Consider the following 16741-nt stretch of genomic DNA (forward strand, 5'->3'; position numbering starts at 1 on the left):
CCCCTTCCCAGGCACGTGGCTGCATTGCCCTGTGTTTCCTAACGTGCCCATGGAGAACAGCGAGCTGCTCTGTATTAATGTCCAGCAGTGCATAGAAAGGAGTCACAGTTGTTCCCTTTTGAATCCCTTAGGAAACCCAGTTTAAGAATAAGATCATAGGAGAGAATGACATTCCGCTCCACTGTGTTGATCAGATCTATGGAGGTAAGGATTAATATCTGTTTTCCCCGGGGGGAGAGGGGGTGCTAGCTTCTGAAAGTGTAGCTGATAGTGTGTTTATGGTCTTACATAGTTTACTGTAATTTCTTCACATGTCATCTTGTTTAAATCAGTGCTACGGATGATAAAGTTGAGATAGGAAGTGATTGTTTGGGTCACCTAGCTGGAGGAGCTTGGACTTGACCTTGGAACCTGTTCTTCCCAGTCCCCACAGTGCCACTGCGTAGGGTTTTGTGTCGCTGTCAGCGTAGGTTTTACTGTAAAGGGGAACCTGGGGAAGGGCCGTGTCCTGCATGTGGCTGTCGAGCCTCGGCTCCACTCCTCTATTTCTGTAAGCAGGACTTTCCCAGAAACCATGCAGTAGTCATTTATGATGCTTTTAACACCAGGAGGAGCTGCATGGTCAGACTCAGACAGGGAGGGAGGTGGAAGGAGGGCCCCCAGCTACAAGCCAGGAGTTGACAGTCCTAGCCATGTCGCTAGGGTCTCCCGTCCATCGTTGGTAATCTCAGCTTTCGGAGCTGGGTTTTCTGCTGGTCGGTGGAGGCCGCTCTCCTGACAGTGGCCAGTCCCTTGAGTCTAGTGCTCCCTCCAGAGGAATGAGGGGCCTGAGCGGCTCAGAGCCAGGCCCTGCGGAGGGATGGGGGGCCCTGCTGGCTGCTGCTAGGAGGTAGCACCTCTCCTCTCACTTCTGCGCGCTCTCCTGGAAGTCAGTAGTGCACCTTGTTTCTTTGGCATTAACTTGTTGCCTTATAACATCATTTCCCTTCCTGGTTTTATCGTTTGTCATATGCGCAGTGTTTGATGAGAAAAAAAAAACTCTGTTCGGACAACTGAAGAAATACCCCGAGAAGCTCATCATCCACTGCAAAGACCTCCGGGTGCTCCACTTCTGTCTGAGGTTCACAAAGGAAGAGGAAGTCAAAAGGGTAACTAGCTCCCTGTGTTTCAGGCTGTATTTCCCACCAGGGTCCCCACTGCTTGCTGCTTACGTTGCATGAAGGTGGAGGGCGCCTTTCACTCTGCAAAGTTGAACTTGGTTATAACCCCAGAGGCTTTGACAGAGTTGAGAGACACTGGTGAAGTGTGCCTGCGTATTATCCTGCACAGGCCACCGTTACTTCTTTTTTTTCCCCTCCTCCACCCCGCCACCTTTAGTTCTCTAGTCCATCATGTTTTCATTCCTGGAGCCTCTGCAGGGGTCAGGAGGCAGTGAGGGAAAGGGAAGGGGAGCAGCCAAAGCAGCCCTCTTACCTGGCCCCCGACAGCCTTCCGGGAGGCGGTAGCAGGGCCCCAGCTCCTGGGTGGATGAGCGTCTGTCTGGGAAGCAGTGAGGAATGTGGGAGGAGGAGGCCACAGGTCGGGTGGGCAGAGCCGAGTCACGGGGTGATGCTGTGCTTTTGGACTTGGTGGTAGACTCCATCTAGTTGCCACAGCAAAACAAGATGAATAACTGCGTCAGCTGGTTACAGTGGTCATTGTGACTGCTAAGCTTTCTCTTGCTGAGACATTGAGGGGGTCAGACTTGCCCCCTGACCACGTGCGCCAGGGCAGCCCGGCGAGAGCCCAGTTCATCTCTGTCTGTGGCCCTGTGAGTTACGCACACTGACAGGCGAGTCCTTGATTCTCTCTCGGTCAGATTAGAGAACAGGGCCCCAGGATTTCCCCGAGCAGAAGAGTGGTGCAGACATGGAAAGTTCCCTGAGAAGCCGAAACTCGCTCTAAATGACGAGTAGTCGTCTACCTAAACTTCCTTTGGCTGGGAACCTTGAACAAAAAAGCACAATTGGTTGATGTCTTCTGATCTTCTAGAAGGAAGTCCTAAAGGCCAGAAATGGGTCAGGATGACTCCGTGTATTGGTTATTATCTGATATCAGCTGTATGTTGTTAATGTCAGATTTTTAGAGTATCTAAATATGGCCCTTGAGGTTTCTTAGCACGTAGTTTTTGAGAAATTGGGCTGTGCTTTAAAAATTTCCCTAGAAATTCAATGCTCTTAGAAAACCTGACAGAATGGTTAGCTTTTGTTTATTTGGTGTTATTATAACAGACTAGAGGCCCAGTGCATGAATTCGTCCACGGTGGGGTCCGAGCAGCCTGGCCCCAATCAGGGCGGATCGGGCCTGGGCCTGTCAGGAGGAGGAGATGGCCGGTGATTGGCTGGCAGGCCCCGCCCTCGATTGGAGTTGGGAGGCTGATTGGGGGTGGGGCCAGCCATGGGGAAGGGCTGTGGGTGGTGGGCTGGCCGGCCCCACCCCCGAATGGGGTGAGGGGTGTCAATTGGGGGACAGCGGTCTGGAGGAAGGGCCATGGGTGGTTGGCTGGCCGGCCTTGCCCCTGATTGGGGTGGGAGGGCTGATTTGGGGTGGGACTGGGTGGGGGAGAGGGGCTGCAGGGGGTTGGCTGGCCAGCCCCGCCCCCGAATGGGGTGAGGGGTGTCAATTGGGGGACAGCGGTCTGGAGGAAGGGCCATGGGTGGTTGGCTGGCCGGCCTTGCCCCTGATTGGGGTGGGAGGGCTGATCTGGGTGGGACTGGGTGGGGGGGAGGGGCTGCAGGAGGTTGGCCAGCCAGCCTTGCCCCCTATTGGCAGGGGTGTGATCAGGGCCAGGGCTGGCCTGGGGGAGGGGCTGCAGGCCTATTGTGGTATGGTGGGCCAATCGGGGGCAGGGCTGGTAGGGGCAAGGGGGTGGGGCGTTTGGCCGGCTAGCCCGCCCTTGATCGGGGTGGGAGAGTCCAGTAGTGGGCAGTACTTATTAAAGGATACTTTTGAGAACAGTAACTGGGAAGAATGGGAAAAGAGCAGGTTTGAGCAGAGGAATAAGTAAAGCTGCAATGCTGGCCAGGCATCAGCCTCAGCGAACCACATAGAGCAGCGGTTCTCAACCTGGGGGTCACGACCCCTTTGGGGGTCGAACGACCCTTTCACAGGGGTCGCCTAATACCATCGGAAAACACATATATAATTACATATTGTTTTTGTGATTCATCACTATGCTTTAATTATGTTCAATTTGTAACAATGAAAATACATCCTGCATATCAGATATTTACATTACGATTCATAACAGTAGCAACATTACAGTTATGAAGTAGCAACGAAAATAATTTTATGGTTGGGGGTCACCACAACATGAGGAACTGTATTAAAGGGCCGCGGCATTAGGAAGGTTGAGAACCACTGACATAGAGAGCTCTTGGGTCAATGGGGAGAAAAGGAGATGTATGTACCTGATCAGGCCAGTTCGCTGGCCACAGTGGGCGTCATAGCGACCGGTTAGGTTATTATGGTCGTTAGGGCATTATGGTCGCTGGCTTTTTGTATATATTGACTGGTGGCCCGATGCATGAAATTCATGCACATTAAAAGGGAATTAATTAGAGGAAATATTTTAATATTGCTATTTGTCCTTTCTCTATAATAGAAGTGTTAGAGATGAAAGAAAATTAGTAAAATGTATATGAAATAATATATAAGTTTATTAATAAACCATAACAGCCTCCTGTCCTCTGGCCGGCACCAGGTGGGGGACACAGCCTCACGTCCCCTGGCCTCGCCACGCATGCACGCAGCCTCCTGCTGATTGGTTGTTATGGCATAAGGGCGTCACGGCCATTTGCATATTAGCTCTTTATTATATAGGATAGCTTCCTGGAAGCAGACCTCAGCGCATTGTCACATGCTGCCCCCAAGGTGCCTATTAGCTGGACTGAGAACTTAGACAACTCGGTGCTTTCTGCCAGAGACATGACTGCCTCCATTGCGTGCTTCTTTTCTAGATTGTCAGTGGCATCATCCATCACACCCTGGCTCCTAAACTGCTGAAGCGATTGTTTCTCTTCTCCTATGCAACCGCTGTGCACAGCAACACGCGTGAGTGTCTTGTGGGCTGTAGTTTGTAGGGGGCGGAGCTTCCAGTTTCTACCTGAAACTGCTGGGAGAAAACCCATCCATGGGGCATTTTCTCCTCTTCTCTAGCAATTGGTCCCCTTTGCCAGGGTGACACATGCAGGATTCTTTAAATTAAAAAAGTTTGTTATTTTTCCTGTGATCTTTGTTGCTTTAACTCATTTTTTAGGTTTGTTGTCTTTTTTTGAGGGATGAATGGTTTGTTTCTTATGAAAGGTAAAATCAATATATTATAACTGGGGATGTGAGATTATAGAGAAACAAAATTGAGACAAGTTTAACATTGCCCTGTTTGTCCCTGGATTCTTTTTTCCACTTTAATATACTTGGTTTCATTTCATCAGTCTCTAGAGCAGTGGTTCTCAACCTTCCTAATGCCGCGACCCTTTAATACAGATCCTCACGTGGTAGTGACCCCCAACCATAAAATTATTTTCATTGCTACTTCATAACTGTAATTTTGCTACTGTTATGAATCGTCATGTAAATATCTGATATGCAGGATGTATTTTCATTGTTATAAATTGAACATAATTAAAGCATAGTGATGAATCACAAAAACAGTATGTAATGATATATGTGTTTTCTGATGGTCTTAGGTGATGCCTGTGAAAGGGTCGTTCAACCCCCAAAGGGGTCGTGACCCCCAGGTGGAGAACCGCTGCTCTAGAGGCTGCTTTGCATTCTAGAAGGTTTTTTCAAATATTTATATTTTTCAATCCTTACCTGAGGATATGTCTTTATTGACTTTAGAGAGGGAGAGAGAAAGATTGATGTGAGAAAGAAACATCGATTGGTTGCCTCCTAAAAGTGACCCAACCAGGGATCGAACTTGCAACCTGGGTATACACCGTGGCCGGGAATCGAACCCACCACCTTTTGGTGGACGTGGGACTGTCTGGTAGGCACACCAACTGAGCTAGAAAGTCCTTAAACAACTAGAGCATGCTTGATAGCAGATACTTGGGGCGGGGGGAGGGGAAGTGGGACAGCTGTACATAAAAGAACACATCAGACGACAACGAGAAGGCTCATGGAATAGCTTGAGAGGCAGTGTCGACACAGGTGCCAGAATGCCTGGGTTTGAATTCCAAGTCCACCAGTTGCTAGCTGTGTGATCTTAAGCAAATTACTTACATTTTCTGTGTCTCAGTTTATTCATCTGTAAAATGGAGATAATAATGGTATCTACCTCACTGAGATGTTCGGAAGGTTACATTAGGGAATGTAGGTGAACTACTCAGAAGAGTATGTGGCCCATCGTGAACTCTAAGGGTTTGCAGTTAGCATTAGTAAAAGAAGAATACATCAGAAAACTAGCTTGGGTAGAAAATGTAAGATTCCAAGTATTTTCCATTCAGCTCACTGGAAAAGAGAGTGGTCGTTTAAGGAAGTTTGGTCATCTGAATTAGCTATTAATAAGGCCTTGCATTGTAGTGTTTCCACAGATGTCTGCCTTCCTGCTCCCGGTCTCTCCCTCCGGCTGTCCTCTTGCCCTGCCATCACTCCTAACAGGAAATGGACGTTTGATGGTCCCGTGCTCTGTGCTTCTCGTCAGGGAGGTGGCATGTTAGCTTAACGCCCGTATCAGCCTTTCTGGAATGCAGAGTGCATGCCACCTGCTGCTCGTCAGCCAGCATGTGTCGGATGCTTGCTGAGGGGCAGGCACTGGGGCTCTTGGGTGAACAGGGCCACGCCCTGCCCAAAGAGCATCGCGTCGGAAGCAGCTGAGGGATGTGGCCTCTGTCGGGAGGGGCTGAGGAGCAGGAGGACGCGCCCGACCCCCGGGGAGGGAGGAGGGTGGGCTGCCAGAGGGCGCAGGTTGTGCCTGAGCTGACGGAGGACATGGGCATGTCTGGTGGGCACAGCGGGTATAGGCAGCGCTGGAGAGAGCTGAGAGCAGGTGGCGTTTGGGAACTATGGTGATTTAGTAGAAAAGGTGTGAGTTTTGGGGTCTGTCCCACTCGAGTTCGCATCCTTGCTCAGCTGCTTAGTAGCTGTGGGGCTTTGGGCCTCTGTTTTCTCATTTTAAAAACCAATAGTGTTCATGTTTCCTTTGAAGTGTTGTGAAGAGTATAAATTGTTAAGTGTGTGACACAGAGGACGGTACTAAATGAGGGTTCATTGAGAGTATCAACACTAATAAAAGAGAAAAATGGTAATTGGTGTACGAGCTACCCTTTTCATTGGCTAATCAGGGCTATATGCAAATTAACTGCCAACTAAGATTAATTTGCATATGTAGGCACAATGCAGGGAGGTGAAAGGGAAAGCAGGAAGAAGCCCCCTGCCACTGACAGTGATCGGAAACCCAGGGGGGAGCTAAGAGCTGGGGGGCAGGGCAAAGGCGGCCCTGGGGCCGCCTTTGCCCTGCCCCCCAGCCATGATCGGAGAATCAGGTGCCTTTTCCGCCCTGGCCAGTGATAGCAGGAAGTAGGGGTGGAGCCAGCAATGGGAGCTGGGCATGGTCGAAGCTGGCAGTCCCAGGAGCTAGGGGTCCCTTGCCTGGGCCTAAAGCAAAGCCCACGATTGTGGGGCCGCTGCAGCTGCGGGTCCCCGCTGCCCGGGCCGGACGCCTCAGCCAGAGGCGTCCTGCAGGGGCAGGTGCGGAGCCCGCGCGATCGCGGCACCCCCCCACCCCGCTGCCACTGGAGGTCCCCGCTGCCCATGCCAGACGCCTAGGCCAGAGGCGTCAGGCCTGGGCAAGGGGCCGATACTGCAATTGGAGGGTGATGGGGGTCAATGCCTGAGGGCTCCCAGTATGTGAGAGGGGGCAGGCTGGGCTGAGGGACACTCCCCCCCCACACACACACCCAGTGCACGAATTTCGTGCACCGGGCCCCTAGTAACTGCATATTACACAGGACGGGTTATGTTCAGAGGATTACGTTGACATAAAACACAGCACGACTATTAGGCTGAACATAAAATTTGTTTCTTCATTCAATAAGTTCATCTTTTCACTTTTTTTTTAATATACATATTTTATTGATTTTTTTCACAGAGAGGAAGGGAGAGGGATAGAGAGTTAGAAACATCGATGAGAGAGAAACATCGATCAGCTGCCTCCTGCATACCTCCTACTGGGGATGTGCCCACAACTAAGGTACATGCCCTTGACCAGAATCGAACCTAGGACCTTTCAGTCTGCAGGCTGACGCTCTATCCACTGAGCCAGACTGGTTAGGGCACATCTTTTCACTTTTAAAAAATATTTTTAAAATTGATTTTAGAGAGGAAGGGAGAAAGAAACATCAATGATGAGAGAGAATCATTGAACGGCTGCCTCATGCGTGCCCCCTACTGGGGATTGAGCCCGCAACCTGGACATGTGCCCTGACCAGGACTTGAACCCAGGACCCTTCAGTCCTCAGGCTGACGCTCTATCCACTGAACCAACCCAGCTGGGGCTACCTTTTCACTTTCAATGTATGTACAAGTACTGATTAGGTGCTGGCTTACAACTGCTTGTTGCAGTATAAGGTATGCAAAATATGACTTTGTTGATTACTGTAATTTAAATAAACCTGTATTGGGTTTACACTTGAAAAATCATCCTCTATTTTTAGGAGTTCTGCTTCTTCCTTATATCCTGATTCTTGGTCCGGACCTAGGGTAGAACAGTTTCTCAGCTGGCGAACATATGTCAGTCGTGTGCTGAAACCCTGGCAGTTTCGTTACCTTGTGGTGGCGTGTTGTGCCAGAAGGCCCAGGATATGAAGCATCTTGTATTCTATTTTAACCCCATCCTTCTTCTCTCCTCCTCCTAACCCCAGATTTTGATAAGTAAAGATTATATCAGATAATTGTGACTTGACCAGCTAGCTTTTTCACTGCGTAGGGGTGTGGAGAGCTGGCTGCTTTGCAAGCTGAGCACCTTTCACTGTTCTCAGGCTTAATTCATTACTGTGCTTGGCGGAAAGGTACTCCTAAATTCTTATGATGGCATTTTGGGGAAGGACCTACCTATATTGTGGAGAAAATGACCTGTTATGCTTGAATTGGAATATTATTATTTATGTCCATGGGGAAACTTTATTGCATTTATCATTTTCTGGACTTTTTAAATATTTGCTAGGTTTCAATTCCAGTTTTGCCGTTGCCTAGCTCTGTGGCCTTGGGCAAGTCATTTGACCTTTCTGTGCTGCACCTGTAAGCTGGAAGAAAGGATATCATCTAACTTGTAGGGTTATAAGGACTTAGTTCATGTAGTTTGTTCAGAACAGTGCCTGGCACATACATATATACTTAACTACTGTGTTTTCTAAACCATTTTTCTTATTATCATCCTTTATACAATGATCTGGTTTTATTAAAAAGAGCAGGTGGGAGTTTTGTCAGACACTTTTTTTCCCCGAGAATGCTTGTTTTTTTAGATGTGTAAAGGCTTAAACTAACCGATTGGTGTAAATACCCCAAACTCTAGTAGTGCATTTCACCCCAACAAGCAGTGCTGTGGCCTGGGCGAGGGCTGAGCTACAGAAGCAGTGTCCTGGGCATGCCCTTCCCGCAGGTGGTCGCAAGGCAGGGCGGGGGCAGAGGTGTCGTCCTGTGACGCAGCCGTTGCTAGCAGGCCTGCCATGGCTCTGAGTGGTTGTGGCTTCAGGAGCGAGTGTTACACTGGAAACTCCTCTGGGCAGGGTGTCTTCAAAGTGAAGGAGGATTTACACTCAGGAATCTGGCATGCTGTTGGATGAGTTTGCATCCTGTGTACATATTGGTAGGGCTAAACATCTATTTTAGCATTTGTGCTAAGCCCGTCTTCAGTGCCTCTCAGGATCTTTTTATGTCATAAAAATGGTCTCATGGTCAGATGACTGAAAATGGAGCTATAATGACTTTTGCAAGGAAAGGAATGAGAACAAGCCCTTTGCTACAGTATGAAAAGACAGAGAGCCTCGCCCGGCTAGAGTGGCTCAGTGGGTTGGCCCATGCACTGAAGGGCTGCCAGTTCCATTCCCCGTCAGAGCACATGCCTGGTTGCAGGTGTGATTCCCAGTTGGGGCGCAAGTACGGAAAGCAACCAATCTATGTTTCTCTCTCACTTCAGTGTTTCTCTCACTCTCCCTTTCTCTCCCTTCCTCTCTCTAAGCATATCCTCGGGTGAGGATTTTTTTTTTTTTTTAAAAAAGAGCCTCAGTCGTAATTTTGGAATAATGACAAAAAAGAGGAACAAAGTTAGAATTAAGCAGTGAATCATTCTGCTTGGATAATCATGGGCATAGTAGAGGAAACTGGGGCCTGAGGATTCACTTTCACATCATTAACATACCAGTGCTTCATGCTAAAAATTTATTTTGTTAGCCACCAATCCCAAAAACCATACTGTGATGTTTGACACACTGGAGGACTGGTGCTGGGAACTGGAGCGGACCAAAGGCAGCATGAAGTACAAGGCAGTGAGTGTCAACGAAGGCTACAAAGTCTGTGAGAGGTAAGCGCTCACGCTGTGTTTTTTAAAAACATCTTTACTGAGATTTAATTCACATGGCAGACAGGTCCCCTGTTTGAAACATACAGTGTTTTCAGATATAGTCACACAGCTGGGCATCCATGACTCCCGTCAGTTTTCATCGTCCCCCAAGAAACTTCATCCTCATTAGGAGTCTCCCCCATGTCCTCACAACACCTCCAGCCCCAGGCAGCCACTCAGCTACTCGCTGTATCTATAGACTTGACTGCTCTGCACATTCATATAAATGGAGTCATGTAATACGTGGTCTTCATGCCTGGCTTCTTCCACTCAGCATAATGTTATTAAGGCTTATCCATGTTGTAGCATTTATTAGAATGTCATTCTTTTTTATTGCTGAGTACTATTTCATGGGATGGATGTGTATACCACGTTTTATTTACCCTTCATCAGTTGATGGGCATTTGGGTTATTTTCACTTTTTGGCTATTATGAATAGTGCTGCAGTGAACATTTGAGTCCAAGGTTTTGTGTGGATGTATATTTTCATTTCTTTTTGGGTAAATACTTAGGAGTGGAATTGCTAGGCCAGGTAGTGACTCTAAACTTAACTTTTTGAGGAACTGCACTCTGTTTTCCACAGCAACGACTCCATTTTACATTCCCATCAGAAGGTTCCCCTTTCTCCACACTAATACCCTTACAGTGTCCCTTCAAACATTCAAAAGCAAATTTGTGTCTTTTCCCCCCATTACTGTATCTATAATCTAAGTGTAAAATTTTTAGAGGCGTCTCTGAATTTATATTGTGTATTTGCTTTCCTCTTATCAAACGTTTCAATTTATTTATTCATTCAATAAAAATTTGTAGTGCCTACTCTGTGCCAGGAAGTCCTGGCCACTAAAGATACAGCAGCAAACAGTCTAAGGACCCCCGCCTCTCGGCAGCTGTCATTGCAGTGGCAGGAGATGTGACGGAGTGACTGAGCATTTGCAGTGGACTGGAAGGCAGAAGTGCCGAGGGGAAAAGTAGGTTAGGGCAGGGGAAGACAGGTCAGCAGGAACCAAGGCCTGCGGTAGACTCTTGTCCGGCTGGGTGGGGAACAGCGAGGGGACCTGGGGCTGGAGAGGAGTGAGCCAGGGCGTGAGGTTGGGGAGGAGGGAGTGGCTGGAGGTGACTGCCTGGGAGGCTTCAGAAGGATTTATAGTTCAGTGAGGAGGAGTCTGAGCGGAGGCAGGATGTGCTCTGACCTACATTTTAAAGGATGACTCTGCATAATTCTCTTTTGGAAACTTGAATCTTATCATTTTGGAGCATAACGCCCAGCACTCTGCTGACAGTTTCATAAAATTTGAACAGTAGTCTTCCTTTACCCATAGTTTTGCTTTCCATGGTTTTAGTTACCTGTGGTCAACTGCAGGCCAAAATATTACATGGAAAATTCCAGAAATAAACAATGCATAAGAGTGAAATCGGGTGCTGTTCTGAGCAGCGTGAAGAAACCTCATGCTGTTCGACTGCGTCCCTCCCAGGATGTGAATCACGCCGCCCTGTCCAGCTTGTCCATGTGCAGACGCTCCTGCCCCTCACAGCCCTGTTGGTTCTCAGACTGACGGTCGTGGTATCACAGCGCTTGGGTTCACGTGACCCTTCTCTTACTCAGACATGGCCTTAAAGTGCAAGAGTGGTGATGCTGCAATTCAGTAAATGCCAAAGGAACGGTAAGGGCTTCCTTTAAGCGAGAAGGAGAGTGCAGCACAAGAAGATATTCTGAGAGGGAGGACCACTGTAAGCCTGCTTTTGCCCCACCCCGTGCACCCTCAGAGCCTGGGTTGAAGAGGGACCCCAGAAGGAGGAGACAGGGAGTGCATTAATGAAAGCGCCCTGGTAGGGAGAGGGACTCCGATCAGTCTGGAGAGGAGTGAGAGACCCAGTGTCTACGTCCCCTTCCCCCGCGGTCAGAGCGGCTGTTCCAGCCCCACAGTCTGCTCCTTCCCCTGAAGAGCTTTCTCGTCCCCCGTCCCAGGAAGGTGGCGGGAGGCCTTGGCCCTGGAGGATTCGTGTAGCAGGAGCCTGTGAACAGGCGGCCCAGGGCGCCGTAGCTGCTCTGTGTGTCGCCCTGGGTCCCTCACCCCACCTGCCTGCCTCCCTGAGGCTTCCTCTCAAGCTCTGAGTGAAAGCTTCCAGCCCCACGGCCACGCCCGTGGGCAGCCTGGTTAGAAGAAGCCGCCTCTGCTGACGGGGGTGTGGAGCCGGCGGAGCCCTGCGCTCTGCACTCTGAAACCCCCTCCCTGCCCCCCCCTAGCCGCTTGGTTAGTTGTAGACTGTCTCGGGTGGAGTCTGGAGTCAGTGCTGGGGGTCGGGTCCTCGCCCCCCTGTGCTCACTACCGTGTGACTGCGGAGGCCTTCGCCGGCTGCGTCTCGGCTTCTTTACCTGCCACATGGAAATAATCCGAGCACGTGCCCCATCGCGCTGTTGGCAAGATGAAGCAAATAGCTCATGGGAGGTAATGAGAACAGAGTCGGGCATGAAGTAAGCACTTGGGCGTTGGGAGAGCCCTTGGCAAGGTGGGCAGTAGTCATCGTGATGACCGGGTTCAGTAATCTGACTGAGAGCAGCGTCATTGCTTATTTTGCCCGAATGTGATGACAGAGACCACTCCCAGCTTGGGCCTTTGTGCTCATCCTCCAGGCCCTCCTTCTGGGGGTGAGAACGTCACCTGCGGTGACACAGGCTCAGGCAGAGCTCGGCTTTGCACTGAGGCTCCTGACTGGTGTGACTGGAGAGAGTTTACCTGCACTGGTTCCTGACGGGGAAAGAGGACCCATTCCTACCTCTCTGCTTAGCTTCCTGTGTTCATTAAAGCTGAGCTTCCATGTCTAGTGAATTAACTCCAGTCCTGAAACTGCCGCCCTCTCTCTTCCAGGCTGCCGGCGCACTTCGTTGTCCCCGCCCCTCTTCCTGAAGAGAGTGTGTCCCGCTTCCAGGGCCACGGCATCCCAGTAAGTGCACCTGGAGACCCTCACAGCCATGGGTTGCTCATCGGTCCATCTTGGCAAATTGTTCTCCTGAAAACCTTCGGCTTTAGTACTACATATTTTGTCTTCAGTCCAAGAGTGATCCAAAAATATCTTAGGGACTCCCCAGGGGAGAGTCTTGGGCTTGAGGCTCCCTGGGACAGGTTCTGAAGTTCTCACAGAGGCCCTGGCGTGCTCAGCAGACATCTTCTCACAGCTTAGGCCAGCGGTTCTCAACTTGTGGGTCGCGACCCCTTTGGGGGTCGAACGACCCTTTCACAGGGGTCGCCTAAGACCATCGGGAAACACATATATAATTACATATTGTTTTTGTGATTCATCACTATGCCTTAATTATGTTCAATTTGTAACAATGAAATTGGGGGTCACCACAGCATGAGGAACTGTATTAAAGGGTCGCGGCATTAGGAAGGTTGAGAACCACTGTCATAGAGGGTCACAGACCTGCCTAGTGTTGAAAGACAGCCTGATTTGACACCTAAGTGATCTGAGGCTGAGCCAGCCACTCTGAGGGCAGTAGGGTCTAAGCTCCTACTTGGCCCCACCACTCATCTTGAATGGGCGTGGCCGTCTTTTCCCCAGAGACAACATAAAGTGATTACTGAGTTTTCACAGAATCACTGGATGGGAGCCATATTTAATGTCTCACTGATCAGAGAGAGCAAGCCTCCGGCAGTTACTCTAGTTTCTAATGGGTGGTTGGGAGGTGCCAAGCCGGCAGGAATTTAGTGAGGAATGAGAATTGCAAACATGTGCTTTGCTGTGTGCATGGCTGGTTCACCAGAAAGGCCACTCCCTCCCGTGTAGGAGGCGGTGTGTACGCTGGGGTCACCTGCCCGGAAGCACGTGCAGGCCGGGCGTAATGACAGCACAGGGCGGCTGCTCCGTGCCAGCACGTCCGTGCTCAGTGGGAATATGGGCCTGGTGTTGCCAGGTGCTCTGACTCCTCAGGAGAAAACACAGGTAGGATTTCTGTGTGTGTTTTCCCGATTTCTAAATGGACGCATCTGACTTGAAGGTTTAAAAAACATGTCTTTGGGCCCGAGTTGGTTCATGTACCACCAGTTTGCAACCTTCAATTTAGAGCAGCAATTCTCAAACTTTCTGGTCTTAGGACTTTACACTCTTAAAAATTACAGAGGATCTCAAAAAAGTCTTTGTTTATGTGGTTGTATGTACTGTTATTTGCCATATGAAAAATTAAAACTGGCCCAGGCCAGTGTGGCTCAGTTGTTTGAGCATCATCCCACGCACCGAAAGATTGCTGGTTTGATTTCCAGTCAGGGAACACACCCAACTTGCAGTTTCGATCCTGTTTGATGTGCATATGGGAGGCAACCAATCGATGTTTCTCTCTCACATTGATGCTTCTCTCTCTCTCCCTCTTCTTCCTCTCTCTCTAAAATCAATAACATATTTTTTAAAATATAAAACTGAAACATTAAAACATTTCCTAGCTGGTTTGGCTCAGTGGATAGAGCATTGGCCTGGAGACTGAAGGGTCCCAGATTTGATTCCGGTCAAGGGCACATGCCTGGGTTGCGGGCTCAATCCTCAGGAGGGGGCGTGCAGGAGGCAACCGATTGATGTTTCTCTCTCGTCCTCTCTGAAACCAATAAAAATATTTTTAAAAAATCACAAAAAAACATTGTTAGGTTAGTAATAAACTCATTATCTGCTAATGGAAGTAACACATTTATATGAAAAAATAACTATATTGTCCAAATTTTAAAAAGCAGTTTTACATTTTTGAAAATAGAAGCCTGGCCTGGGTGGCTCAGCAGTTGAGCATTGACCTATGAACCAGGAAGTCAAGGTTTAATTCCCAATCGGGGCAGATGCCCGGGTTGCAGCTCATTCTCCAATAGGGAGAGCCCTCTCTCTTCCTCTGTCTGAAACCAATAAAAACATATTAGAAAAAGAAAATAGAAGACAGCCGTCCGCTTCTGTATGCCCTTTCATTTAGTCTGTTACGGTATGTTAGGCTGTGGTTGAAGGACATGAAGAAAAATCCAGCCTCACGCATCTGTATTTGGAAAAGGGAGGAATATTTAATAGCCTTTTCTCATAACTGAGAAGATTGTTCTTGGATGGTACACCAAAAAATGGCCAGTGGGAGTTTCATAAAGGTTAATTGCAGTAAGGAATCTGATGAAAACATAATCAAACTTTTCATTCTCTAAATTAAAACCACTGGTCTATCTTGTACTTTGAGTCTGCAGGCTGACACTCTATCCGCTGAGCCAAACCGGTTAGGGCTATCTTGTACTTTGAATGAATCTTGTTCATCTGGAAAATGCTGGCTCCCTAGGTAATATAGGTTGTCCAGATAGTGACGTTTTCTTATAGACTATAAGTGACTATAAAAATCACACATTAATATCACCCCATTTCATCAGCAGGACCTTTAACTGTTGGAAGCTGCCCAGCTAAAAAGTCAGAGACTCTCTTTTCCAGAATCCTAATTTTTACTTGAAAGTTCAATTTTTAACCGTTGGCGACAATTTGTCAGTTATTTTCCTTGACGTGATAAACTCACTTTATTTACTTATTTATTTAAAAAGAATGACTGTCTGCCCGTTACTGAAGTCTGAACACGGAAAGAGCAGCTCGCCGGGTCCTCAGCTCAGTTGCATAAGCACGTTTCCTTGTGAGAGACATTGTACCGTGCTGCTTGCCGCGTATTCCGTCATGTTAATGCCTTTAGTCCAGCCGTGGGCAAACTACGGCCCGTTTGAAATGAATAAAACTAAAAAAAAAAAAAAGACCGTACCCTTTTATGTACTGATGTTTACTTTGAACTTATATTAGTTCACACAAACACTCCATCCATGCTTTTGTTCCGGCCTCCGGTCCAGTTTAAGAACCCATTGTGGCCCTCGAGTCAAAAAGTTGGCCCACCCCTGCTGAGTCCCTCACCAAGGACCCTGACCAGGGACCGAGTGTTCTCTGCGTGGCAGTGAGGCTCAGGGCGGCAGGGCCCTGTGGCCTCCCTTGCCAGCAGTGCCAGTGCCAGTGCCACCCGGCGGCCATGACAGGGCTTCTGAGCGCCTGGCAGGGTCTCGGCTCCATCTTGGGTCTGTGGACCGCAGTTTGCGAGTCACTCTTAGAGGAATGAAATGAGGGTCTGCTCCGTCAGCCTTTCCCAGACGATCCAGGAACAGGGTGTGCTCTGTGGGAAGAAACAGGAGTCGCCTGCCCACTGGGCCAGCTGCTTCGCCGCCGCGTTGTGCAGGACTTCGGTGTTCTGTGTTCTAGCAGCAGAACATGTGCTAACACCTGCGCGAGGGGTCGGCAGTAAACTTCGGTAGAAACTGTAGGAAGTTGTGCTCACTGTATTAGGTCGCCAGTCCTGAGAGCGTGAACAGACAGCAGAAACTATTAGCCAGATGGAATTTACACATGTGTTTGGGGAACACAGCGCTCAATACACATAATGTGAACTTTACCATAGTGACATTCGGTGTATTCACAGTCCTGCGGAACCATCACCACTGTCCCCTCCGCTGCTCCCCTGCCTTTCCCTGTCTGCTTTCCTGCCGCCACGCCTCTCAGGGAGGCCTCCGTGGTTTGTAATTTCAGTCTTTCTCTTGCCGCCCTTCTGGAGTCTTTGGCCCCAACCAGAGTATTTCCTTTTATTTTTTTATTTTTTTATGTGGGGCCATAGATTATCCACTCGATGGGATACGTGAGAACTCAGCTTGCCGTGGAGGGGTCCTCGTTCTGCTCAGCGGCTCGCCTGTTGATTAACTCCTGGCGCCACACTCTTCCCTGGGCTGGACGACGCGTTCTGAACTCTCTGGCTCTCGGAGACTCGCCCTCCTTCAGTGGGATCTTGGACAGCAATTGCAAGACCTCCCTCCGCTTCCTGCCTTTCCACTCCTTCTCTGTGCTCGTTTCCTTCCTCTCGACCCCAGGCCTCTGCCTGGGCTCTGGGTCTCCAGCCCTTGCGTGGCTGGAACCTGCTCCCCAGTCTTCCCGTTCCCCGTAACCCTTCCGCGGCCCTCCCACCCGAAGCGGCTCTTCCTGCAGAGCCACGCTCCTGTCTGACGCTCCTTCCACGTGCTGCCAGGATAGGGAGAGTCTGAGCTCACTGTCTCCGCTGCCTCCCTGCTGCCCGCACTGCCACTCACCCCGGAGGCACCGAGCCTGCGCCCGGGC

General features: G+C 49.4%; 1 protein-coding gene across 1 annotated transcript in view; it reads left to right on the forward strand.

Moving 5' to 3' along the window:
- The window catches only part of MTMR12 (myotubularin related protein 12), a 51143-nt gene that overhangs the window by 20501 nt on the left and 13901 nt on the right, over positions 1-16741 (forward strand). The window contains exons 4-8 of the mRNA XM_059694999.1: positions 132-204; positions 1018-1148; positions 3999-4092; positions 9433-9562; positions 12469-12544. Of these exons, the coding sequence (XP_059550982.1) occupies positions 132-204; positions 1018-1148; positions 3999-4092; positions 9433-9562; positions 12469-12544 (504 nt within the window). The remainder of the gene's footprint in view (positions 1-131; positions 205-1017; positions 1149-3998; positions 4093-9432; positions 9563-12468; positions 12545-16741) is intronic.

This window comes from Myotis daubentonii, chromosome 4, assembly GCF_963259705.1.
Source record: "Myotis daubentonii chromosome 4, mMyoDau2.1, whole genome shotgun sequence".
NCBI lineage: Eukaryota > Metazoa > Chordata > Mammalia > Chiroptera > Vespertilionidae > Myotis > Myotis daubentonii.